This window comes from Atractosteus spatula, chromosome 7 (assembly GCF_055471065.1).
Source record: "Atractosteus spatula isolate fAtrSpa1 chromosome 7, fAtrSpa1.hap1, whole genome shotgun sequence".
NCBI lineage: Eukaryota > Metazoa > Chordata > Actinopteri > Semionotiformes > Lepisosteidae > Atractosteus > Atractosteus spatula.
Window position 1 is genome coordinate 16211284 of NC_142712.1, and position 25421 is coordinate 16236704.

At 37.1% G+C, this 25421-nt stretch overlaps 1 protein-coding gene across 5 annotated transcripts in view; it reads left to right on the forward strand.

Annotated features, from left to right (window-relative positions):
- Window positions 1–25421, forward strand: part of nbeaa (neurobeachin a) — a 356961-nt gene that overhangs the window by 167668 nt on the left and 163872 nt on the right. For 2 of the 5 annotated variants that reach the window (XM_088922430.1, XM_088922431.1), the window contains exons 26-34: window positions 718–898; window positions 2256–2380; window positions 3046–3111; window positions 4021–4189; window positions 11462–11906; window positions 17841–17995; window positions 20148–20274; window positions 23028–23147; window positions 23820–23953. In XM_088922430.1, coding sequence (XP_088778556.1) covers window positions 718–898; window positions 2256–2380; window positions 3046–3111; window positions 4021–4189; window positions 11462–11906; window positions 17841–17995; window positions 20148–20274; window positions 23028–23147; window positions 23820–23953 — 1522 coding nt within the window. Of the gene's footprint in view, window positions 1–717; window positions 899–2255; window positions 2381–2953; window positions 3112–4020; window positions 4190–11461; window positions 11907–17840; window positions 17996–20147; window positions 20275–23027; window positions 23148–23819; window positions 23954–25421 lie in introns of all 5 variants that reach the window. The other 3 variants (XM_088922429.1, XM_088922434.1, XM_088922432.1) reach the window with 3 other exon arrangements.

The following is a 25421-nucleotide window of genomic DNA, read 5'->3' on the forward strand; positions in this document are numbered from 1 at the left end:
GGCAACACTTATTCAGGCATGGAGACTAACTGCTCTTCCTCTCACCCCCGATGACACCGATGACATTCTTCTTGACTTCAGTGGTGGAGCTCTGGGAGGCAGGGGGGAAGCACACCGTGTTTTGGCTGTTTGTGTTGTTCCCACACTCGATATAAACCAGAAACGGCAGTTTCCATCATTACACCATTCACGCACACCTAGTTACTGTATGCATGACTTCTTGCAATGCAGGAAAGGATAAAGCAAACTTTGTTGTTGACTTCGGTGTATTTTTCTGAGAATTTGTTTGACTGTTAAAATTTGTGATTGAAGAGCAACCACAGCTATACTCAGTGGCCAAAATGTTAAAAAGATACCAAATTCAGTGGGGCAAGTGTAAGTCGTTAATTCAGGCTCCTCTGAGAGAACATTTGGCATTTTTGTATGTCGGGACACACTGATTTTAAGATTGTGAGTAAATAGGTATGCATATGACAGTGACAGTATCTGAAAAAATACCTCAAAGACATGCATCTACTAGCATCTTTTTTTTTGCTCAGCAGTTTAGAAATGTCTTTCACATTGTGATTGGCATTTAAGATACTTGTTCTTTGAGAACAGCACAAGACAGCAGAACTCCTGTAGAAACCCCTTTTAGAAGAGAGTAATGTACGTCTGGCTCTGAAGTTATTAAGTAAAGCAGAGTATTTGATGTTTTCTGTTCAATGTTCTTCAAAGATGGAGCTGGAGAACATCGAAGCTACGCAGGGGATGTCCGCGGAGACGGCCGTGACGTTCCTCAGCCGGCTGATGGCCATGGTGGATGTGCTGGTGTTCGCCAGCTCCCTCAACTTCAGCGAGATTGAAGCGGAGAAGAACATGTCCTCGGGAGGCCTCATGCGGCAGTGCCTTAGGCTCGGTGAGTGTTTCCGTGGCGATGTGAGATTTTAGTAAGGTGGGTCTGCCTGGCTGGTGGGAGCGGGTCTAGCTCAGCCCCTTTTTAACATTCTTCAGATGGCCTTCCTCAACCATTAAGTATCATTACTTTATAAGGTGTCACACTTAGTGGTTCATAGTTAAGGCTGTTAAATCACCACTACTGAACGTGACACTTATTTAGTTATAAATTATGCAGTTCAAAGTGTAGAGTTTAAATTAAGTTGTGTTAAAATTGCACAATACACTATTACGACCTTATCTAGAATACAGTCAGCAATTACTGTAGGAATGTTATAAAGATGTTTTCATCACCAGAACAATCATTTTCAGCATTTCCCACATTAATGCTAAAATAATTTAACTGATTCGGTCTTGAACAGAGAAGGCTATAGACTATGGAAGTACACGATACATTTTCATAATCCTCAATGACATGGAGAAAATCAGCCCAGTGGACCGCTTCAAAACTAGTGAAACATGAGCCAGAGGGCATAAGTAAAAACAGTGAAGGGGGAGGGGGTGCATAAAACTGATGAAAGAAATGTATGGAAGAGATCCTCAGATTGGATATCTACTGTAGGAATATACAGTAGTACTGTATATTCCATTACCTTGTAGTAATTTTTAACATATCACTACTTTTAATATTCCTGTGCAAAATAATTTTTTCCTATCATAATTCTGTTTTTTAAGTATTTTTAGAAATGCCTTCCAAATTTCCTTGCAAAATTTGAGCCATAGGAATGCTAAACCCATTGTTTGTTCATCTCCAGACATTGGGCCTTTTTTAGGCGACATGAAACAGCACTGCATATTGCTTGAAATCCAAAAGCCTGATAAGTTTGGTTTCCAGCTTTTCATATTTTATAATACGTTGCTTTATTTTTTAACATTCCAAGTTTTTTCCCTCCATATTGAAAATGAAACAGCAGAACCTGTAAGAAAACAGTGTTCAATATGTATATAATTTGGAAAATCCACTGTCAAACATCCTTTCTAGTTAATTGGCAGTGGAAATTAAGGAGCTGCAGGGGAAAATAATGAGTCCCATTATTACTAAAAAAAAATGTCTCACAAGACAGTTGAAGCACGTTTTAACTGTTTAACTGTTCCAAATACTGACAACGGCCATAAACAAATAACTTTCTTCCCTAATACACTGTTATAGCTGGGTCTCTGCATGAACTAATAAGGGTTTTAGGAGGCCACATGCCTGCTACTACAAATGAACCCTGGCTGTTCTGTGAAGGACAGGATCTTGGGATCACTCTGTTAACTCCCAGAATTCCTCACAGAGTGCACCCTGCGCTTCCCGTGAAAAAACCTTCTTTTTCCAGTGTGCTGCGTCGCTGTACGGAACTGCCTTGAGTGCAGACAGAGGCAACGTGACAGGACCACAAAACCGTCCATGCCCAACAGTAAGACACAGGAGACCCTGCAGAGTGGGACCCCGGCCAGCAAGGTAATTTTACTGAGCAGCTTCGAATTCCTTTTTGAAGTAATCCCTTTTCACACTTTGACATAAAAATTATTTCTTTCAGAATTAGTCCCCAGAAACTTGAAGTTACTGAATTTTTCCTGCAGTATATTATCTATGAAATGTTTTCTTTACAAACTGTAGGTTCCTATACTCTCTTCAGGTATATTGTGTTCCATTTCACTAAACAATTGAATTGTTTAACTCAGTTCATTGGTTCTACTGATTTGTAAGATCACAAACTTGCCTCCCAAAACATTGCCACGATTAAAAGCCTGTTAAATATTTTATTTTTACAATTCAGGCTCACTATTATGGATTGGTATCGCCTTTTTATAATCTGTGTTTAGGGAAATGTTTTCCAAACTACTCCACCATTCCTAAAACCCTAATACCTGTACTCATATTTGTACAAATAATGATAAAGATTCTTAGTTTGCATGAAAACGCAGACTATGGGTGTCTGGAATACTAGTTACCATGAAAATGAGTATGTGTATGTTACAGTATATGTTTCTGCAGCTCATGTAGTAATTGAATTATTAAATAGAATTGCAGAACCGTGTTTAAGGGGGTTTGAAAGATGTGCTGTATATTTTTTGCTTCAGACTACCATAGAGAATGTTCCCAGTAACCTTTCTCCTATCAAGGACCCTGACAGACTGTTGCAGGATGTGGACATTAATCGTCTTCGGGCAGTAGTATTCCGGGATGTGGTGAGTCTGCATGCAGCATGGTTCTTCTGGCCCGTTCTGTTTTTTTAAATCTTAATGAACATTTCCGATTGGAAAGATATGGCCGTACGTCTGTAGTATCTGTAGTCAGAAATCTAATTTTCAACACATTGTCTGTTTTTCAGTTTTTTATTAGCATTGTGAAGTTAACTATTCATGGTCTCAGCATACTCACATTGCCTCACACTCTGACCAACATTGAGCAGTGTGCACTTTAGAGAAGAAGAATTGTCATTAATTGTTGACAAAACTGCTGCCTTGCGTCAAGTCTGAGTTTGGCGGCATTAAGTACTTCTCACAAAACGTGACTATTTTCTTCTGGCATCTTTAAATGATTTCTTGAAACATTTAAGTTAAGTAGATACCCCCCTTCACTTCATCAAAGGTATCAGAATGTCACTGATATGTTAATATTTAGCATTATGATTTAATAAATTTTAAACAGTCTAATGTAGTAGGTTCTGTAAAGGTTCTAAAGTATGCTTTTGTGGTATTTAAAATGTGACATGTACATAAGATATTGGGCTAATTGCCATATTTCTGAAATATAATAAAGTTATAAGGTTCTTAAATGCCTGCCTTAACTGGGATCTTAGATTCATTTCAAATTCATATTTATTTTGTTAACATACAAAGCAGTATGTACAGTATATCAGTGCCTTGAAGTTTCTTTCTAATATGTGAAATGAATCCAGAAATTATCTTGTGTTTTGTATCTGAAGTGCTGGCTGCTGAAACAAGTTCTCCGATTTCTCTGCTCTGTGGCCAACATTTTAAACCAGTGTCCTTGCTAGGCAATTTTATAAATTGTTATTTTATAAACCTCTCTTGCAGTCTCAGATTTGTTTGAAATGTCTGAGTGTTGTGGTGACTGTGTGTCTCTGTTCACAGGACGACAGTAAACAGGCCCAGTTTCTTGCGCTGGCTGTGGTGTACTTTATTTCTGTCTTAATGGTGTCAAAGTACCGCGACATCCTGGAGCCACAGAGAGAGACCGCCAGATCAGGGAGCCAGTCTGGAAGAAGCATCCGACAAGAAATCAACTCGCCCACAAGCACAGGTTTCTTTCTTTTTACTTTCATTCCGTCTGATGGCACCTCCCATTCAAGTGCTGTTTTCTTTCGTGACAGATGAAAAGAAATCAAGCGCTTTCATGCCCTCAAAATCAGGCTAACAAAGCTCTCTCCAGCAGGATGTGTGAAGAGGCAATGTGTCTGGAATAGCGTTTTGGAAACATTTTATTCATAAATACTTTTTAAAACATAAATGTAAAAAATCACAGTAGGTAGACTAAGTGAGGCTTGTGATTTATTAAAGCTGTTGTAAAAGAAGTGTATTTTAAAAACGTCAATTGTTACTGCATCTGTAAAGAATTTGGGCAATTCATGGCACTGCAAAATAGGCTCTGTTGCCCATTGTGTAGAGCCTGGTTTTATATAGACTAAGAAGACCTGGATCTGCGAATCTTAGCTTGTGTTAGACTGTGCTTATGCAGTAGGTTCTTAAGGTAACCCGAAGTGAGACCAGTCAGTGCTTTATTAAGCAAGAAATCCTTTACATTCTCTGTTAACCAGGAGCCAATACAGTTTAGCCAGGACAGGCATTCTGTAGTATTTTCTGTAGTTTAGTTAGTTAACAATTCTGGACATAGTAAACCTTGCTCAGTATTTTAGTAGATTATCCACTAAGTAAGGCCATAAAGTAGTCAAATCTTTATGAAATTAAGACAAGTATAAGACAAGTATTTGTTTAGCATCAGATAGAGTGAGGGCCACAACCAATAAATCTTGTAAAAATGTTTCATTGTGACATCATAAAGTCAAGTGGTAATTTTCAGTGATTTCAATAACGGCAACACTGAAATAACCAACATTGCATGTGGAATTGGGACCCAGTAAAAACAAACTCAGTCTTATCACAGTTTAGGTTAAGATGAATCTCTGTTGCATCCATATCTTAATATAAGACAACCAACTGTAATTTACCGAAGTGAATGTGAATTAGTAAATCAGCATAACAGTGAATCTCAGCACCATGATGGTGAATAATCTGATGGTGAATGTACAAAACAGTCCAAACAAAGTGTTGTGTCATACACCCTCAGTAACTGTGACAACATCAGATATAAAAAAGTCAGGAATTCCAAATTGCCTGCTTGTTACCAAATGGGAGCCAAGCCAATGAAGGAAAGCACCTGAGACCACTAGATGATGATGCATGTGATGCAGTAGCATGCTGTGATTGATATCGTCAAAACCTGCACTTACTGTAAATCCAGAAGGAGAAGACAATTACAAGACCCAGGAGTCAGAAACCATCAGCAAGATTTTAATTACCTTAACAAGGCTCTTTCAGTATGATTTGCCTAACCTCCTACTGGAAAGCATATTAAATTAAAAATAACATTGCAATAATGCTACAAAAAACTCTCCGGAATTTGCAAGGAATGCAAATTGAAAATATGACAGTAGTTTTTCAGCACTGTAGGGTCTATAGCACCTCCAGCAATAAAAGGTGTGAAACTCAGACTTGTGAGAGCAGGAGTGGCAGTAGTTGTCATGACTGCAGAAGTCATGGTAAACATATGGTTATCAATATTATATATTTTGTTGTGAAAGATTTTCATTAAAGTATGAATGAATATACTGTTCAACGGAGGGAGGAAAAGCAGACTTCTTAACTGGGTTGAGCTTTTCTTGATGGTGGAACAAAGGACTGCAGGATTACTGAGATCCTTGTAAGTGAGACTAGAGCAGCAGGGGGATCGGACAGCCCTAAGAGCATCCCTGTAGGACAGAACAGGTTGTTCTTGTACCTGTAAATGAACAGTCATCCCCATCTACCTCTAGGAAAACTCCAGATGTCGTACTGCTACCTTCATAAGAGTCAACATATCTGTCCACCACAAAGCTTGACTATTTGTGATAGTGTTGTATAATGAAAAGCAATACATTCCTCAAGCAAAACAGACTGAGCCGAACTAAGTGGGTTTTGCAGTTTTGTCCATCAGACTATTTGAATTAATTACACTCAGTCAGAAGAAGATTTGTTTATTTGCTCTTGCCAGGAGATGTAGAACTGAACTTAGTCAGAAATACCCAGTTAAGATGCTTATACTGTAGGTTGGATATATCCACTGAATATTGACCAAGACTAATGTACTGTACGGCCGTGTATAGTTATATGTTGGGAAATGAACATACTGAATAAAACTGAAAGAGTCAAGATAAGAAATCGGCAGTAGCTGGAGAATCCACATGAAAGGACCAAAAATGATGTAAAGATGTAAAAATACGTACAGTCGCTGGACATACAGTTGCAGTTTGTTACGTTACGCTTGAGTTTTAAGAGAATAAATCTAGTAAAATTCCTTATCAAAAAGTGTTTTGATTGAGAGACAGAAAATGTAGAAGTTTTGAGTCCGTCAGTTAATAGTGAAGATGATGAGATCAAATGGCACAAATACTTCATCTATTGTCCCAGAGAGGAAATTTGCTTTGCACACTGGTAAATCTTGTAAAACAATTCATAATACATTTAACACAACATGAGACCATTAACTAATAAGAAACACCACATGCATAAAATAAGAAAAACAAGTTAGCAGCTTTAAGAAATCCAAATTTAGAAAGACAAATACAGAAGTTGGCTCATCAGTGTATGTTATACTGTAGATATATGAGAGGTGTATTCAGAATACAATTTAAATAACTGATAACGGTGCAGCCACCATCATGAAACAGGTAGATCCTATGTGCAACAATACAATTAAATACTTGGTGTCCTCTGTGTGGTGTTTGCGTGTTCTCGATATATACACAGGTGAAGACATGGTTTTAATAAAAAGAATGCTTTCTGTTTTATGCATTTTAGCTTCTGTGTGTACGTATTTACAAGTACATAGCCCATTGAAAATATACCAGTAAAATTTGGAACTCTTTTAATAAAAGTAAAATTGGCTACCTTATTCCTTTTGTAGATACGGTACGTTTCTCTGCATTTGCCACCTTAAAAAAAGTTTAATAAAAATACCTAAATTTTAAGACCTTTTCTTTTGCATAAAGCAAGGCTGTATAAGCTTTTATAATAATGATATTTTAGTTGCGTGGACAGAAGATAATCATATTTCAGTGTATTAATTAGAAAAAAATAGAAGGAAATGTTGCATACACACATCACCTGTGTTTTGTAGACAATAAATGCTGTTTTCATAAATCCGTATGGTTCTGAGCTCACAAATATGAGACCATACATATGGAATTAAAGCCAAGTTGAAAAGTTTACTGGATTTTTCCGGGAAGAGAGGGAGACCTGTGGATGACAAGCCCAGCGATGTAAAATGTGACTTTGCTGCGCTCTGAGCACAAGGACATGGAGCCTCCAGTTCTATTTACAGCCCTGATCTGTCATTGCCGATTAACCAGGCAATTTACCAGAGAAGAATAGGATCATAGAAGAGATAGGGAAATAGCACAGCACGCCCCTCATAAATTGGAGTAAAACGCCAATTTTTCAGACAGCGTGTGGCAAATGAGGTCGCTTTGGCCTGACTGTCTCTGATGAACTGAAGTCCATACATTGCTCGTTCTAAAAAAGGCAAAGGCTGACCTCATTAGCTTTGATAAAGAATGTTAAGAAAGCAGCAAAGGCATCTGGGAAACAACTGGCTGGTGCTGGTTGAGTGGGGGCTGGAGGGGGGGTGAATTCTTCTTTGAGAAAATTAGCTTGTTTACCTCAGGAAAACACATGATCGCTGCTGATTACAATTTAGGAACAGTTGTGATGTTGCATTTATTAATGTAACATTAAGGATGTGTTACCATCAGATATGTCCCCACCCCTCTTTTTGTTTTGAAAGCTTAAACAGGAGTTATGTCATGGTAGGACAGGACATTCATTAAAGTACATTAGCATTGAGCATTGTAGAGATATTCAGTTGGCAATATAGGTGTTTGTAGTATCAGCTATGGGTAATATGATCATGAGAAACAGAATTTCTTAAGCTTTTTCCAAGTGTAACTGAAAGAAACATACATTAATAAGAAAATACTTTATTTATAATGAAACCTGATATGTCTACTATCAGTCCTTGTAAAAACTGAAAAGCTATTGGGATTTTTGTTAATACTCTGAAATTATTATGTATATATCAGTATTTTAAATAATTGAGAAATTGAGAATTTACCACCAACTAAAAAATGTTAACAAAGATGTAAGCCATAAATAAAAAAAACATCAGTGTTGAAAGACTTGAGGGAGGAAAAATACTTGAGGGAGTTTTTATAAGATCTCAAGGAATCAATAGTTACAGCTTGACTTTTAAAAATAAATACTTAATTATGTAACAGACTGCATAATGTACAGTATTTGCTACAGAATGTATTTGCATTATTGTTTGAATAATCTTCTGAGTATACACAATATTCATGCTATATCACTTGAATTAATTTATTATCAAATATATTTGATATGTTTATATACAGTAAAGCATAAAGGGTGAACATTAATTTGTCTCTCCTGGTAAAAAAACAACATTCTGTTAAAACTTCAGCCTTTCACTCCTTCAACTGCACTGAATGCTGCCTTTTACTAATTTTGGATAATAATGCCTACTGCTGTAAATGTTGTCATAGTTAAATTACTTGCGTTCAAGCACGTTTGAGATGACTGTATACTTTTTAAATTAAATATCCTTTATAAAAAGATACAAGCTATTTATCAGCAGAAGATGGTCCTGATAGGTTTGAGTATGAGTAGTAGTTTGATAAGCATTTGAGATTTATCCTTTCAATCTTTTTGAACTCAGATTTAAATTGAAATGGATATAAATGCAGAATTAGCATATAAAGTGAATAGGCACTACCTACAAGAATTATCTGTTCTTCAGCTCAGTTTGCATTCTGAGTAGCTATTTCCTAGGAATTACTTTCATAATGCAGTAATTTTACATAGCATTTAATAAACCTAATTAAAATATGCAGCCATTTACTGTATATGGTTGTCCATATACAATATAGCATAGAATATATGTCCATATTTGTATATATTCGTACTCTCCATCTACAGTAATATTGTATCTCTTCAAAATGTTTGAATCTTCATTTATTCTGATGTGTGATGTTAAGAACAATGTGGTTATATACAAACATGTCCTGAGTGAGAATATATATACAGTAAATGCACACGACTACTTTTGCATGCTTTCAAATTGTTGACAGTGTGACTGAACATTTGTTTGGCCCCTGGATAAAGTGTAATTAAATATTTTTTTAGCAAAAACAATACTGATGTGCAGTGCCTCAATATTTTTCATAGAACTGCAAAATGTACTGTACATCTATTTCTAAATATAAAATATTCAGCTATTTTTGCTCTAGAAATATGTTGAAAACCATCCAATGTTTTTAGTCATCTAATAGTTTTACAAAGCCTCAAAAAGCTTACAGACACTTCTGGAAGTCAGCTTGATTACAGTTACCATGGAATATAGAGGAGGCTAAACACAAAAGTACCACAATCTCACACATTATCATGCATTATCATGGGGAAAGTCAGAGATCTGTCCAAAGATCTGAAGGTCAAAATATAGGAGAACAATTTTCAACTCACAGTGCTTCCTTATGTGTTCTGGAAGTGTCTGCAGTCCCAGAAACAATGGATACCTCAATACAGGACTAGATGAGGGTTCTACTTTGGGAAACATTTTCAGGAGAACATTTTGCCTTTGGCCAATCAGGAGACATGCTGAGACATACAAGTTCATTGGCCACGTGACTGTCTATGACACGCAGATTAGAATGTAGAGATGCATCCCCATGCAGAATATAGAAGAAGCAAGTTAGAGGTCAGTCCTACACTGGAATGTAGAATGTGATATACACAAGATACAGTACCATATCCAAATCATGCAGCTCACTCTTTCACACCTTGCAATGTAGTGTTCCTTCTGTAGACAGGATTGTTTATTCACAAGTGTGCTGCTAAACCACATCCACATGATGTGAAAAGCAAAGAATTACAATGTACAGTTAACTTTAAGAAGAAACATTTTTAAAAATACTTTTTAAGGATAAGAACTGTAACATACAGAGAAAATATGAAAGACACAAAAAATACAAATCCTATAAATCCTTTTAAAAATAAAACTTCCCAATTGTGTTCTGTCATTGTTTATTAAACATGTTTCTTGAAATTGCTTTTCATGTGTATGCTGGTCTTAAAATAAAACATTCTCAAATTGAATTCAAGCGACAGCTGTGAGATATTCAGGGAGATATCCCAGTTTTGACTGTGGTTTGGTTTGCTGCACAAACTCCTCACATGCTCTCTATTGAAGTTTCTCATAAACTCTAAGTATTTACCTACCTTAAACTTCATTTCATTCGGGAAACATGAGGTCTTTTATTTGTACCACATACCTTTATATTTATATTTAGGCCATGATAAATAGATTTCATTAATCTCATCTACAGTATGGATTGACTGATCTTTGATTTTTTTCTTACCTGTTTTGGATAAGCAGTGCTGTCGTTATCTCCTGTCTGGCCCACCATCTTGTATCTGGTTACAGATCCTGATTTACCTCTGGTTGAAATAGATTCTTACCTGTCAATCAAGGGTATTGTAACCTGGCACTTATAGTGTAGCAGTCTGGTCTCAGTCTTTAGTGATGGACTGTGTCATTACTACCTGTGTGATTGTAGACCCGTTGTTTTGAAACTGCTAGTAGAAAATTCCTTTGAGAAACTTAAGTTTTACTATTTTATGTTTAGATTTTTCTTGCACAAAAGCACTTTTAGCAAATACATACTTTTTTTGGATTACTTTTTTTGGATGCTTCTGAGCATTCCTTGGACTTACTGCCATGTAGTTAAATCCAAAATATGTCTCACACCATAGATGAAGTGCATATCAAAATGAGCTAACCTGAAATTAGTTAGGCATCATGTAAAAGCTGAAGAACCCTTGGCTTATAGAGCCACACTTGGTTCAGCAGCACACTTTGTGTGGAGGAGTCAATATAGAATCGTAAGTGAAAATATTTGTCTCCTCCTGTATGTCTTTTACTTTTTCATATGATTTTTTTTATGATGGGCATCCACATTTGCCTCCAGACGAATAATGAGAGTCTTAAATCTTGCCCAAAACTGCCCTTGATGAACATCTGGGAATGTCTTTCTGAATAGAATATTTTGAACCTGGCAAACATAAATGGGGCCCTCTGACACCGTGGGCAAAATTATAAAAGAAATGAAAATAGAAAGCATTCAGCAAACAAAGGATTGACAAAACTGAAACAAAAACTAACTTTATTATGTATTGTCTTTTAAAGAAAACCCTCCAACTTTTGTGGAGAGCAGCAAAGAGAAAGAGAACCCAACCCCGGTAGAAGACCTTCACATCGAGAGCTCCCTCCCTCACACGGATTCTGGGATCGGAGAGGAGCAGGTGTCAAACGTGCTGAATGGCACCGACCTGGAGCCCAGCACCGGGCCCGACGCCATGAGCGAGCTGCTCTCCACTCTGTCTTCTGAGGTCAAGAAGTCCCAGGAAAGCCTCTCAGAAAGCCCCAGTGCCGACGTGCTGAAGCCCACCCCCTCCATCTCCAGCATCAGTCATGGCAACAAGGGCATCAACGTCAAGGAGATCCTCAAAAGCCTCGTGGCCGCGCCTGTGGAAGGGGCAGAGTCTGGACCGGAGCCACTGCCCTACCCTGACCCTGCGGTGAAGAGGGAAGCGCAGGCAATCCTCCCCATGCAGTTTCACTCCTTTGACAGGTAACAAGATCCCCTGCGAAAGATTCCTCTTTTCCTCTTCCTCTGAATTTTCCCCCCAGCCACATGCATCTACCCCCCCCATGTACAGTACTAATAATTCCCTCTTCTTTGTTAAAATTGTCCATCAGCAGTGTTAGGCACACAACAGGGCAATAGGGGCATTTGTAGAAATACATTTCAGCGTTTATTACATACAGCATGTTTCTTCTGGTATAAGCACAGTCATCCCTCGCTTTTCGCTAAGGATAGGTTCCAAGACCTCCCGCGAAAAACGAAAATCTGCGAATAATTGACCGCCCTCTCCAAAACAACCCTGGTCTCCAAAAAAACAACATTTTAGTCTTCTTTTTCTAATCGTTCAAGAGAACATTCAAGAGCATATTGCTTGATTTTCGCGGAGACAAAGGAAAGGCATAAAAGTCTTGGTAACAAATGAATAACTATTTTTATTCTGCCCAATAAACAATATATACCATTTTCTTTCTTTTAATGTGTCTAAAAGTGCAACTTTCTCTGCCACAGTCATCACTTTCTTGCGTCTTTTAGGTCCAGGTTTACTAGCACGAGACCTACAGTAGAAGTACGTTTAGGTCCCGTATGTAATAAAAATAATGGATATGGGGCACAATAACTTCACTTGAACATCGAAACGCAGGAAGTTAACAGACACTAAAAGGCACAAAGGTGGACTAATACGCAACGCACACAGGCTCGCGGAAACGCCATCGCCTGCCCTGTACTTCCCTGAATTTTTTTTTGGGGGGGGGACCCACGAATGAACGAAACCGCGAAGTACGAACCCGTGAAAAGCAAGGGATGACAGTACTTATTAGCACAAACTTTACAGTCCAAATACTGTTTCTTTTTTTTAAATAAAAAAATAAAGCAATTTACAGAAAAAAGGAAATGGACATTTGACTTTCTTGTACTGCACATCTAAGCCGAACTTGTAATTGACGCCGATGGCAGGAAGACTATAAGTTGGTTGAAATTAAAAATGTGGAAGGCAAAAAATTTGCTTTGCTTTTTTGTGTTTTTTAAAGGAGATAAAATGAAACCTCTGTTCATGTGTATTGAGATGAATGTTGAAAGCAGAGCAGCATTACAGAAATTATTTCATCATACATTTCTGGGAAACAGCCCAGGTTTAAAAAAAAGAAGTCATTAGATCAATTTTTTAGTTTTTATTTTATGATGTGCAGCTTCGGTTTCTTCCCAAGCTCTTCTTGTATCTGGAGGATTTAATAAATTATGCAGCTGAGCTCTGTAAAGTTTTATTCATTTGCCAAGATGTTTGCCTTTAAAATATGCTAAAAAATAACTTTTAGATGTTTTTATGGTTTATTTACATTCCATTTGAAGATAAAGGCTTTGGTCCAGCAATCAAGAGATATTACTTCAGGCCTGAGCATGGCTGTTTGAGACGTTTTTGTGTAAAGTAGTATACTGTTGCCTGACTTCTCTATGGAGTCTATCACTGTTTATGTTACTCTTATCACTGAACAAGCCCACAAGCACATTCCTGGCTATGCTCTACTTTACAAGTGTATCATTTTCTGTATTCTGTGTTCTGTATCTTTTTTCTTTTCATTCTGTTTGCATGCTTAGTATGGTGATTTGTCCCAAAACATGACAAAACAAGAGAGTCTTAAACAACAGTGCCTGCAGTTTGGTCGTTTTGTGTATTGCCTGTGTGCAGTACTTGAAAAAAGGCCCCTCTTCCAGTTCTGAAGTTGTATTCATTTTAAACTTTCAACGTAAATAATGGAAAGTTTACAGAGCTTTCCAGTGGCCCTTTCTTTGTTGTTGTTGCCCAATTTGGAGGACAGCAATGGCGTGTCTTTGTCTCCTGCGTTAGTCCGTGGGGCCCAGAAGAAAAAAAAGGTGGAGGAGCTGGTGAGTCTCCTGCACAATGCCTGCCACCCTCTTTAATGTATGCGCAGAGCGCAGGACTTTTGAATGTAAATGATGAGGTGATATTGATGAAAGGAGGGGATTAGGGTCTCCAGGGCGCTGATGACAGATTAAACAGAAGCGGCCTTACGCCACGCTGAGCCCAGGCCTGTCGCCTTCACCGCTCAAACCCATAATGGGAGGTGGCAGCCTGAAATGAGTTGCCACGGCAAAGTGTATTATTTTTGAAATGCTTTCACACAAATCAGCCGGCGCTGCATACAACTTTGTTTCATGCTTTAATGTCATCAGGAGGCACAAATTGGTGTGTCTAATTGTTTGCCACCTGCCAGCGAAATGAGCCTGCCAGCCCAGACAGCAGCCTTCGATTGTCTGTCAGCTCCTCAATAGATTGGGAGTGACAACATCAAAAAATTTCCCTTCAAACTCTGAAGCTGTGAGCCGCCTCCATGAGACCCCTGTTTCCTGTGTTTCTGGGCAAGTGGAGTTTTCAATTAGTGTTCAATATGGTGCTGCCTCTTGCCTCATCTGTCCAGAAGAGATGCACTGAATATGACCAATCTAAGAGGATCTTTTTTTTTTATTTTAGACAGCTGAGTGTAATGTCCAATTGCATTTTCCTCACAATTTTTCTTTGAGGTCTTTTTTCAAAGTCAAATAACAATTGACAATATCAAAACTTTACTAAAAAAACAAAGATACAAATAAAAAAAACATTTGTTATACTACTAATGATGATCCCATACCTTTCTATGACTAGTCAAAGGTAAGAAAAGAATGAGGTCAGGTTTAATTATGACTCCTGCAAATTTATAATTCTTTGGGGGAGCCGCATCAGTATACAAGGTGCAGGGGAAAAGCAGAGGTTAAATCCACTCTGAATTACTAGTCAACAAAAGCATTCGGCTGATTTTCTGTCTCACACCTATTTATTTTTCAGCATGGAATTAACCTCTGCTTATTCCTTTTTAACATTATTCTTTACCAATCGCATATGTTTCACTCTAAACCAGTGTGATTAGCTATTATGTTTGTATTATTATAATAATAGTATGATATATTTTTTACAGCTCCATTATTCATTTTGTGGTTTTCGAGCACATATGTTTACTATGAATTTTTGCACGGTGATTTAGGACACAGTTTCATTTTCTTTAAATCTTATTTATGATATAATCAAATTATATCCCATCAGAAATGACCTCTAAATGATTATTCCGTTAAGTGATTTGTATTAATAAAGGGTGCTGAAAATATTTGCCTTATTTTTGCCCTTTCAGTAAGTCAATTAAGTAAAACATTCATGTTACAATGGTGACAGGTGCTACGTGATTCCAACTAAAAGACATCAAATGAATAAGGCTTTAACTTTTTTAGATAAAGAATTTGTTTTGTATAATTATTTATATTATATTTAATAATTATAATACTGGGCTTCTGCAAAAAGTCTTACAATAATGGCAAAAGTTATAAATAATATATATTTTTACTATTTTCACTTACATTTAAGAGCAGCAGCTCATCACAAAGTACTTGAATATTTGAGCACATTTCTTACTGACTGCCTGATCTTGTTCTTTGAGCAGGTCTTGTCACTAAACAGTATATCAAATGCTGTGATATAGTTAACTTCAGGATTCAAACATTTTTTGGACATTGCAATACAGTTTCTTTGTCAGAAGCAGGCACAACACTTATCTTGCTCTGATGTTTTCAGAACACAGTCTCAGCAGAGAGGAATGTTGTTCAGTTTACAAACAACAGTTGAGTGTTTTATTGCTACAGGAAAGCAGGCCAGCCCCAAAGACTCTATTCTGATTACACCATCTAAATAATTATCTTTACAACTGCTAAGTGTTATTAAGGACATAAGTATGTAATCCAAAGCTTTGGTGAAAAATAAAGGATGATTGTAGCTGGAAAAAAAAACAATTTGCAATCTCACTTTTAACACTCCTTAAAAAGGCAGTAGTTTAATAGAATGAACATTTTTCAGAGTGCTGCTGTACTTTCTAATTAACACTTATAGTAAGTCTCATTTTGCAAAGCAATAGAAATATTTCTCTCAATTAATACACGGTAAATTGGTAGTTCCTGCGATCTTCATGGTTTGTTTTATTTTTAACAGTTTCACTGTCGTTATTTTACCCTACTTTGGTTCTAACAGTATTTATCATGCTAATTAAATTCTTCAGAGGGAATCTGAAAAACCCACTAGAGGAAATGACAAGGAGACATCCACCATGGTCTTTTTCTCTGAAAGAAGGACATGGTGCACTGAATTACTGCAACTGATCACTTCCAGGCAGTGAGCTTTGAGAAATCTCAGTAGAAATAAGGAAATTCCATTTTCCCTTCTATATCATGCTGGAGCTTGTGGTCAGTGTATAACCTCAGTTATTTGGAGGTGAAGGATGAAGTCTTTTAGGGTGGGAGTGACAGGTACAGTATGTACACTTCACTGCAGAATAAGATGTTTTTTTTTTGTTAGTAAACAGGAACTTACTAGGGATATTATAGAACCAGAACCCTGCTATTTGATCTCTGGATTGGTGTGATGAAGACCTTCTACACAAGATGAAAATGTAGTAAAGCCTTTGACCCCAAATTGACCCCAAAGTAAATAACCCAGACACTTTTACTCCACAGCCCCTCAAAAACAATGCACATTCTTTATTATTCTGCACGTCCAAGCATGTTTCAATGTTAAACAATGTTGTTTTGTCAGCAACCCACTTAAAACAATTTATTTTCTATGCCTCAATATCTTTTTCTAAAAGAAAAGGATAACATGTTTAAAATCTGTTATTCACATGCCAAACACTGGTGCCTAGAGTTTAAACAGCACATGACTGGAGGATTATTAAATCCATGCTGAGTTACAATGCAGAGTGAGCTGTAATTTATCACATGAACACTGTGTAGGTGACACTGAGTGTTTGGCGTCTTCTTGAACTACAGAACAGATACAGTGTGATTTTCTGATAAGAGTGCATTTTCTCTGGTACCTGGAAAAACTCTCTGAAGGAATGTACTATCTCAGCCTAATCCCTTCTCAAACTAAATACAGAGGATATGGACAGTTCATCATATCTGGTGTGGTTATACTTTTGTACACTGCTATATACACAGGGTTATCAGTTAAGTGCTTAACTCCTGCCTTTAATATTTTATGTGCTTCTCTTCACTTTAGAGATCATCTCTCGTGAAAATGTTAGGAGAAGACTTTCTTCCTTCTCTAAAGCAAAGCCGAACAGTGATATCTTTTGGTCGTTTGTTACAATTTCAAAAAGTAAATGCTTTTTCAGTCATATGATTGAGCTGCAGCCTTGATTAACAATATATGACATTCAACCGTTAACAGATTTTTTCAATGTCAGTTATGAGGCAAAAACATGTTGTTTGATGCATGGAGCAGTGGTACAACAATTAAATTTTTCTGCGAAAAAATATAATATACAGTATGTCAGTCCTGTCCCACAGACGTATTCTGGAACTTGTCTTGTTTCAAACACAAATGTTAATGACTCTGAACAGGGCTTCCAGCAACTCCCTGTCTTTTGGTAGTTTATTTGCTTTAGCTTTACAAACTTTACAGTTAACCTAACGAATCAGCACAGTACACTACGCAGAATGTTTACGTGTCCTAAACACCTGCATCGTGCTTTTGAATGAAGTTTTAGTTGTAAAGAGAGATTGTTGGAGCAGCCTTATGATGGGTTCTGTTATATTTGGTAATAAGCCATTGCACCACTGCATTGAAGTATACCTTTTTCTTTTTGTGTTTCAGCAAACAGTATAATAGATTTAATTCATGTCTGGCTTTGAGGCAATAAGGGAAAGGTAATAGAGGCTAGAACAGAGAGGTAACTGGTCAGTGCGTAACACACAGGCAGTCAATCTGCTTACTTTCCCTTCACATCCTCTTTGTCTTGTTGGCTGCCGCTGTAACCTGTACAATTCCTCGTTCCTGGAATCGCACGTAACGAGCTGTGTGTCCTTTGTCACCTGTCCTGACAGGAGTGTCGTGGTGCCCGTGAAGAAGCCTCCTCCGGGCAGCCTGGCAGTGAACACGGTTGGCACTGCCAGCTCGACGGGAGGACTTGCTTCAGGAAGCACGCCCAACATTTTTGCTGCTGCCTCAGCAACGCCAAAAAGCATGATTAACACAACAGGTGAGCGGTTTCTCACTTTCTTCCTTAAAAAAAGAGCTAGTGACTACTCATCAGGAGTGTCCCATTCGGATATTTGTAGCATGAGCATCCCATTGTGTTTTGTTTTTGTTTTACTTAGTCATTTAAATATTGCTTATGGTCCTGCACTGTGCAGATTCAATTTTAAAAACGCAGCTGGCTGAGACTGATTTATTCGGCCTTTCATTTTGTTTTGAAATGGACAGCAGAGGGATTATTTCTGCAGGTCTGTTCAGATAATGAAAAAAGAAATCACAGATGTATGACTAAATAATTGTACCTAGGGAATTCTTGCTCTTAAGGAGCCGACAAATGAAGACATTGTCTAAACACGTCTTCTAAATAGAACATAAAAATCCAGCCTTTTATGAATCAGTCTCTCTTAATCTACTGACTTAATCAAACCACTAGATGTCTCTCTTTCCACCTCTATTTGCTTGATTCTTTTTGTTAGACCAATATTCATTCCAAAGGGAGAAGCAATATTTTTATTTTACTCATAGTACCCTGCTTACTGTACGTATCAAAACATAAAGCAACATTTATGGATATGCCCGTATTCTCCAACCTTTTTTCTTCTTAGGTATTTAAAGCTCAGATTTTATAAGTGAGTATAAGTAGGTGCAAGTGCACAGAATGAAGTGTAATAAAGTGTTTTTTTAATTAAGATAACATCATAGACTTGAAAGACATTTATAGAGAAAGCTCCCATTGGCTTTTTATGAGCTTGCATGCACACATCCCTCTGAACAAACCAGACATCAGACTCGGATAGTGGCACATTAGGCCTAATTTAAAACCTACCTTCTAGATGATGGAAAACTCCTGCTTATTATCAGTCTACCTGCTGTATTCCCCCATGCATATATCCAGGCTCTCTTTATGCTTCTTTAAACATGGGGAAATCGAGATAAAATCAAGATGGGATTAATAAAATACTAAATTCAGGCACTTGTTTTCTTCTCATGACTTTTGGAATGTCATTTTTTTCAAAGTTTTAAAGTATCAAAGTATTGCTGAATAAGTGGACTTTAATTTGAAAAGAAAATGTTTGGCAGTTTTTGCTGAAAGCTTTGGTAAATACCTGTCTTAATCAAGCAAGAAATGTTTTGACACTTAAGCAAATGTTTTGCTTCCAAATTAAAAAAATAACATACTAGCTTTAAAAGAGCTTCAACATTTCTAATCTGTACATTCAAGAGGAGATGTATCCTTATTCTGTGACTTCTCGCCCTGACCTTGCAGAGTCTATAGTTTTGCCCCAGGGCTCATACTGTATAGAAATCTGAAAGGACTCTGCTTCCAATGATCCTGAGAGAAGGAGTGATAAATATGTGTTAAAGTTAAAGGACTGCTTCAAGCATACAGATATTTAAGTTTTAGTTACATGTTAAAATCTAGTTTTAGTTTACAATGTCAATGGTCCCTTTTTTCTAAAAAAATAATAAACAAGGCAAAGAATGATCTTGACTGTAGAAAAGCCCTTGGACACTGACTTAAACTATTTTGTATTCAATTAATAAATTTAATCATTTTTTACTGTTTCAAAAGAAATATTCAAAATAGAAAAATCTACCAACAGTGTTGGTTCAATGGTTTTCTAACAGCTGGTGTCCAGGAAAGGTGAGGTGGAGCAGTTCTGTGTGAATGTACCTAAAAAAATGAAATATTCTGGGAATAGATTAATGGATGAAAAAAGTAACTGAACAGTCCTGTTTTTGATTGTTAAATGCCAATTTAGATGTTGTTGTTGTTGTTGAAGGGAAATACAGCATTACTGCAGTCAAAAACCAAGCTCTTTCCTTAGTATAAACCTGAGTTCTTCTTAGAAATAGCAGAGCTTCCAAGCATTGGATGCAAATCTTTACTTTAAATTTGTTATTCATGATTTAAAATGAGAAATATTGGAGGATATCTAGCATAAAATCTGTATTTAAAATATTACAAGAGAAATGGTTTTGTGAATGCATACTAAATGCGCACAAGTATCTCTTCCTTGTCTTCTGCAGAACTTAGCGGTTACATAATGTGAGATTTTTCCCAGTATGCACTGAGCACTTGTGTGGGGTACCGTGTTTTCATTGGAGAGCTCTTCTTGCCCGTTGACACATGTGGTTGTTTCCAATGGCTGCAGGCGCGACAGACTCGGCTTCCTCCTCCGCATCTTCCTCCTCCAGTTTCGTGAATGGTGCCACCAGCAAAAACCTTCCGGCTGTTCAGACAGTCGCTCCGATGCCGGAGGACACTGTGGAAAACATGAGGTACGGGCCTGCTGCAGCCCTCCCTTTCACGCTGTTCTCGTTCGGAACGTGCTCATCACGCACTCAACACAAGCTTGTTTCCAGTCCCTCACAACATCCACACATCTAGGTGCACAAGAACATTAGGTCTCACCATGAGGACTTTCACATGTGCTGAAACCCTGCCTGGGGTCTGTTCCCAAGCACAAATGCATACAAATAAAAATTCACCCATATGCCCTTGCCAAATTATTATGTTTGCGTTTGTTCTGAATATTATTAAGAGCGCTTTGGCTGGTGTTGTATTTTGTTGCAGTTTTCAAACCGTGCTTCGCTCTGCCTCTTCTTGTGAAGTAAAAAAGAAACTGGTAATTGTTACTTATTATTTTTATAGACACTTGATCATATGAGAGGTTGCCTGGTCTCTCAGAAACTACAGTACAAGCACATTTTGAGGTGTAGCAAAATTTGATGTATTGTTTGCATGTTTGAGGTGCATGAATAAAATAAAATCTAAAGGAAAGGAAAGACTTTCTCTCTTCACTATCAAGATGCTTACAGTAGCGTCCTCACCACATGCAGTACAGTAATTTCTCAACACGTGAGAAACCAAATAACTTCTGTCATTGTTTCTTGATTGTTAATGTTTGCTATTTTGCTTATCATATTGTAGGCCCCTGTTCTTGCTTCTGGTTTTACAGTGAACTATCAGTAAAAGCAACTAAAAATGCGTGTCTAAAGGCTAATTGAAATGGACAAAGCTGGTTTGTTGCAGAAACAGGTGCACATACAGTAGTGTAAGAGTGTAACAGTTATATACTACATTGCTTTATGTAATCTTAGTATGCTTACTAGGAATTTAGAATACTTTCAGTAGTTTTTTCATGGCATGGTTTTACAGTATAATAAACAATAAAGGCAAATATTGACAACTTATTAGAGTGTAGGGGCAAATGAAAGTTCATTTGGAATACCCCTTGTAAAGCACCACAGTCTGTAGTGTTTGGTAACAGTTTCTTATGGCATTTCACTTTGGAATGTGAATTGTGTTTTTTTCCAAATTGAATTTGTATCATTCATTCACATAAATCTTTATATACATAGTTTTCATACCAAGTATTAGTTACACAGTGGGCCTTATGTTCATTCTGTGAACTAATGAAACTGTTAGTTTTAGTCTTTTTTTATTCTTTAATTGCATTCATTTATGATATGGGTCATTTTATTACATTTTTTTTAACTTACACTATTTTGTGCAATCCGAATATTATATAAGAAGAACAGGGTGCATATATTGCACTGCTGTAGTATATAGCTTTAATTACAGCTCTGCACTTGTTACAAACCATTTCAATAATGACTCTCAAATCAGCCAAACTGAATCCTGTCTATAAATGTGAAACTGAAATAGTCTAGAAACAACATACTGCAAACCTTTAATGTCTTACACAAAACTTAACTTTTTAATTTGTGTTTTGTCTTGATTCGTTCCTTAGAACAGATACTATGGAAGAAATTTTACTAATTTAATCTTTGTTAGTTATTCTCTTGATTTTGTGATAATATTTTAATGTATCAAGAATTCATAACGTCTGCAGTGTAAGAGGATCAGTACTGTCATCTTTGCAAAAATAATAAGAAAAACAGATTCCTAACAGGAATTATGCCTTGCCAATGACTCCAATGGTGTGACAAAATGATTTTCCTTCAAGCCTTCCTGTGCAGGGATGTTTCATATCCTTTCCATGCCTATAACTTCCAGACAGTAGGAAATTCATCCATAAGCACTTGGTCTTAAGTAGTCCTTGCTGAGATTTTCAAGGAGTTTAAAAGACGTGAGCTCACTGAACATAATTACAGTAGTTTCACTTACTAAAACTAATAAGGTTTACTAAGTTGAGGCAGTTGCTTTGTACACACAGTAATGTTTCAATAGAAATGTATAGTACCTGTGAGCACAGCAATTTATGAGAGTTTTTAAGATGGCCGACCTGTTCTGTTCAGTCTGTACCTCAGACTACAAAAGAGAGTGGCAGCCAAATCTCCTTCATTGAGGAGACCTAGGTCTCTGGTCTTTGTTGAGACTGGTTCTTAATATCTAGCAATAAGGTCTCAATAGCTTAAGACCTTATTGAGCAGTGTGACTGTTACTGCCATAAAACATAATGACTGACAGGTCTTTTTATTTAAGAAAGATGAATATGAAATTGTTCTTTGAAGATAAAATGTATGAATTAAAGAGATTCAGTTTATTTTGTTTAATTGAAATGACTGGTAATTGGCGTAGCCACCCTTCAGAAAAGACTACGAATTACAGTTCAGCAAGGACTCTGTAAAAGGAGTAGGATTTTTTTTGTTTTTATACTGAGTAATCATCTTGTTGCTTACTGAGTGGTGCGTTACAGCACCTTCTGTAAATAAAGCACTTTGGCACCTTCATTAAATCTCCATGTGTGACTGTCGGACATGCTGTTCGCCATACTTGGGCTGTTTTAGGCTCGTCCTCTTACATAAGAGAAAAAATATCCACATGTCCACATGGGGAGATTTAATGAAGGAGCAAGTGACAGCAAAGGCCATGTGTATAAGCCACTTGTGTGTCTTAAACACACAGATTCACACAAATAACAGACACAAATGCAAATCAAATAGTTTCATCAGAGCAAGTGCAAACATAATAAATAGGTATAGAGGTGGCCAAAAAATAAAGTCTGAAACGCTCTTTGAAGCTGTTTACTCTTTAACTACTATGTCTCTGCTAATTTGTATTTCAGTGCCTTTTGCGATGTGGACCAATGTCCACTCAGAGCCGGGCTGACACCGCCAGAACTCAAATCCTTTAGCTCCCTGGCAGGATTCCAACCAGGCCCCAGAGGTGCAGGCCAGTGTCTTAGGCAAGGACATTTCCATTGCATCACCCAGGCCTTTTAATGCCTGCTCACACTACCAGATACTCGCTTTAAAGCTAAGGCCCTATTAATCAAAAAGGTGTACATTTTTCAGTTTCTAAGACTATAAGTTCTGTTAGTTTTTTATATATTTGGGGGTGGGGCAGGGGGGAATGTCTGTATTGTCCATTAATGGCCTGCAAATGGCTTTCTTAGATATGATCTAGTCTGGTCTAATAGGCTGCATGAAACCTTCTCACCAAATGTGCATTAGGCAAAAATACCTACTTAATGTATGGGAAATTAAGACCGTGCCACTCCTTCCTCTGTATATTTGAGAATAACAAAAGAAATTATAAATCATCTTCCAGAGTTGTATCGACAGACATTTAGCAAAGTGGGATTGCAAGTACTGTAATTAGGAATCATAACCCAAATCTGTGCTCAGCTAGCCAGTAATCTGTTATCCTTTAAATATTGCTGGTGCCTTCCATTGTTTCATGTGAGAATTCATCAATATTGACACAGAAATGGCACAAAAAACATTTGAGGTAAACACCACATCTCCCGTCTCCCTTGTGACAGTGTTGACTGTAGAGGGAGACTCTGTTTTTGTATCTCTTTTGAATTTGCCTGCTCTATTGAATGTTTTTATCCCTTTTCTTTTTTTAATTGTAGCATCACGACAAAGCTGGAAAGGGCCTTGGAAAAAGTGGCCCCTCTCTTGCGTGAGATTTTTGTGGACTTTGCACCTTTCCTCTCTCGCACTCTGTTGGGCAGCCATGGGCAGGAGTTGCTCATAGAAGGTACAGGTGCTGTATAGTCTACCTTACTTTACTCCCGTCTCTGTGACGTCTGTCCCACTGTCTGTGCCTGCTGGCTTATTCACTGATGGATGATAAGCAGGTATGAATGGAGTACCAAGATTAAATGACAGGAGGTTTGGAGGTAAACTATATACAATACTGGCCTGCTGCAAAAGCTAACCAAGAAAATATTCTTGATTCAATGGAAACTGCACCTTTTGTTGCCTTTCAAATAAAACACCATTCTCATCATGTCATCATCTTCATCCATTTGTTTATTGAGGTGTATCTGCTTTAATGATTTGTTGTATAGGTATGTACTGTATACAACAGGTGAACTCTCACTGTTGGGAATGAAATTTAAATATATTTTTTGCATTTTTAAATATTGCATTCTTTCAGTTAGCAACACCTTTCTATGTGGTTTTACATGTTTTTCAGTTGTTAATAAAGTCAATGACTTTACACAGCAGAAATAGTCTGTGAGATACTAAAATAGACACTTACTGGGAAGTTATCAGCGTGGATCAATGAGCTATGTACAGTACCCTTGACTACCAAGGTTATTCCATTAATTGTTCGATAGGACCAACCAACATAAGATGCAGTCCATTATCACAATGCCAATAAATACCTATTTTCATCTTTATGTAATCTGCGCAATTTAGCTTTTTATTATACCTACAAAATAGCCAGCTTTTCAATGCATTAATTGCTCTTTTGACAGTGGTTTAGTCCTTTTATGTAACAGAACTCAGAATTAAATTTGAATGTGTATGAACACTTTAGCAAAGACAGCAAATAATTTTAAATGCAATCATTTTAGTATTAGAAGTGTCCTGTTTATTAACTTATGAGCCTAAATGTCTATAAGATGCTGAAGGTGTGCTATAGTTCTTGTATCATAGATAATATACTGTAGCTAGCAGATATATAGCATTTAATATTTGGCATATATGTTTTCAAAGATCTGGGTAAGAGATCTTTAAGAGGTGGTAAGAGGTAAGAGATGACCTGAAGTGCTGTTTTACAATTAATAAATTATGAAATAGTTTTTTATGTTTTATGATTAATGTTTGTATTTAATATTTTAAATGCAGATATTAACTGCCATTCTGAAGATAAAATGTCCTATATTCAAAACTATTGGGCATTTACATTCTCAATGCTTCCTCTGAGGACATAATTAACAAAGTAAGAGCTGGTCAACTCTGGTGCTGGAAAGCCAGCAAGTTTTATAGGTCAACCTTAAGTCATCAATTTGCCTTTCACTTAATCGAAAGGAATTGACTTAATTGCAATAATTAATATTTTCAAACCGTTGAAAGTCTGCACAAATTGATTTGAGGGTGAAAAGACGTGCTGGACTGCGGCTCTCCAGGATCAGTCCTGACCACCCCAACATGTTTTTTTCTTTTTAAATACAACCTTAGGTTTGCATTTTCTAGCATAGAAATTGTACATGAATGAACTG